The sequence below is a fragment of the Hemiscyllium ocellatum genome, unplaced genomic scaffold (genome assembly GCF_020745735.1).
Source record: "Hemiscyllium ocellatum isolate sHemOce1 unplaced genomic scaffold, sHemOce1.pat.X.cur. scaffold_578_pat_ctg1, whole genome shotgun sequence".
In the NCBI taxonomy this organism is placed as follows: Eukaryota; Metazoa; Chordata; class Chondrichthyes; order Orectolobiformes; family Hemiscylliidae; genus Hemiscyllium; species Hemiscyllium ocellatum.
In genome coordinates, this window is record NW_026869122.1 from 348,979 (window position 1) to 351,478 (window position 2,500).

The 2,500-nt window shown below is 60.6% G+C and overlaps 1 protein-coding gene across 1 annotated transcript in view; it reads left to right on the forward strand.

Annotated features, from left to right (window-relative positions):
- LOC132813963 (uncharacterized) overlaps nt 1-2,009 on the forward strand; it is a 6,149-nt gene extending 4,140 nt beyond the window's left edge. The window contains exon 6 of the mRNA XM_060823323.1: nt 1,006-2,009. Coding sequence (XP_060679306.1) covers nt 1,006-2,009 — 1,004 coding nt within the window. The remainder of the gene's footprint in view (nt 1-1,005) is intronic.
- The last annotated feature ends 491 nt before the right edge of the window (nt 2,010-2,500 follow it).

Genomic DNA, 2,500 nt, shown 5'->3' on the forward strand with positions numbered 1-2,500 from the left:
CCCCCCGCACTACAACAACAACCCCGTCACCCCCGCTACAACAACAACCCCGTCACCCCCCGCTACAACAACAACCCCGTCACCCCCCGCTACAACAACAACCCCGTCACCCCCGCTACAACAACAACCCCGTCAACCCCCGCTACAACAACAACCCCGTCACCCCCCGCACTACAACAACAACCCCGTCACCCCCGCTACAACAACAACCCCGTCACCCCCGCTACAACAACAACCCCGTAACCCCCCGCTACAACAACAACCCCGTCACCCCCCGCACTACAACAACAACCCCGTCACTCCCCGCTACAACAACAACCCCGTCACCCCCGCTACAACAACAACCCCGTCACCCCTCGCACTACAACAACAACCCCGTCACCCCCGCTACAACAACAACCCCGTCACCCCCCGCTACAACAACAATCCCGTCACCCCCCGCACTACAACAACAACCCCGTCACCCCCGCTACAACAACAACCCCGTCACCCCCCGCTACAACAACAACCCCGTCACCCCCCGCACTACAACAACAACCCCGTCACCACCCGCTACAACAACAACCCCGTCACCCCCGCACTACAACAACAACCCCGTCACACCCCGCTACAACAACAACCCCGTCACCCACCGCTACAACAACAATCCCGTCACCCCCCACACTACAACAACAACCCCGTCACCCCCCGCTACAACAACAACCCCGTCACCCCCCGCTACAACAACAACCCCGTCACCCCCCGCACTACAACAACAACCCCGTCACACCCCCGCTACAACAACAACAACCCCGTCACACACTACAACAACAACCCTGTCACCCCGCACTACAACAACAACCCCGTCTCACACTACAACAACAACCCTGTCACCCCGCACTACAACAACAACCCCGTCTCACACTACAACAACAACCCCGTCACCCCCGCTACAACAACAACCCCGCACTACAACAACAACCCCACACTACAACAACAACCCCGTGTTACAACAACACCTTTGAGGATTATGTCTGACTCTCTCTCGGCCTCTGCATTTCTGTAGCCTCCCGAACCTGACGGTCTCGCCCCCGGATGACCCCAGCAGCTCCGACTCCGAGCCCGAGCCCCCGATGGAGGTCAAAATTGAGCGGCCCCTGCGTCGCCCGAGGGGCCCGGCCCGCAGCCGCTCGCCCGTGATCGTCGGGGCCCAAAGGGTCATCGAGAGGCGGCTGAGACGGGAGGGCAGGACCAGGGGGGCCGAGACTCCAACCCGACTCCAGGCTTCGGGCCTAGCCAACGAAGGAGAAGGGAGTGAAGAGGAGGGCTCTCAAATCCAGCCCCAGGCTTCGGGCCTAGACGTGAAGGGAGAGGAGACTGAGGACGAGGGCTCTCAAATCCAGCCCCAGGCTTCGGGCCTAGACGTGAAGGGAGAGGAGACTGAGGCAGCGGGCTCTCAAATCCAGCCCCAGGCTTCGGGCCTACACGGTGAAGGAGACGCGAGTAAAAGGGAGCATTCTCAAATCCAGGCCCAGGCTTCGGGCCTACACGGTGAAGGAGACTCGAGTAAAAGGGAGCATTCTCAAATCCAGGCCCAGGCTTCGGGCCTACACGGTGAAGGAGACGCGAGTAAAAGGGAGCATTCTCAAATCCAGGCCCAGGCTTCGGGCCTACACGGTGAAGGAGACTCGAGTAAAAGGGAGCATTCTCAAATCCAGGCCCAGGCTTCGGGCCTAGACAGCGAAGCAGAAGACAGTGAAGGGGACGGCTCTCAACTCCAGGCCCAGGCTTCGGGCCTAGGCGGGGAGAGAGAAGGGGCTGAGGGGGAGGGTCAGGAGGGGGAGAGATGGCAGTCCACGACGGTGCAGGAGACCCTGAGGAGGGCAAAAGCCATGGACAGCAAGATGGCGGCTGCAGAACCGGACGCCGGGGGCTACCAGGCCCCAGAGAGACAAGGGGCTCCCTCTACAGCGGAGCCCCCGCGCGTCCCCAACCCCCTCCACCTCAACACGACATTAACCACCTCCTGAGTGTCAGCTCCCTCTACACCGTCCCCCCACTCCCAGGGACAGGGGGTTAGAGACAGGGTAAAGCTCCCTCTACACCGTCCCCCCCACTCCCAGGGACAGGGGGTTAGATACAGGGTAAAGCTCCCTCTACACCGTCCCACCCACTCCCAGGGACAGGGGGGGTTAGATACAGAGTAAAGCTCCCTCTACACTATCCTCAGGGACAGGGGGTTAGATACAGAGTAAAGCTCCCTCTACACCGTCCCCCCACTCCCAGGGACAGGGGGGTTAGATACAGAGTAAAGCTCCCTCTACACCCTCCCCCCCACTCCCAGGGACAAGGGGTTAGATACAGGGTAATGCTCCCTCTACACCCTCCCCCCCCACTCCCAGGGATAGGGGGGGTAGATACAGAGTAAAGCTCCCTCTACAATCTCCGCAGGGACGGTAAAGGGTGTAAATTCGGGTGGACCCTGGGCCTTCGTTTCAAACATAATATAGTTCCCCCACCC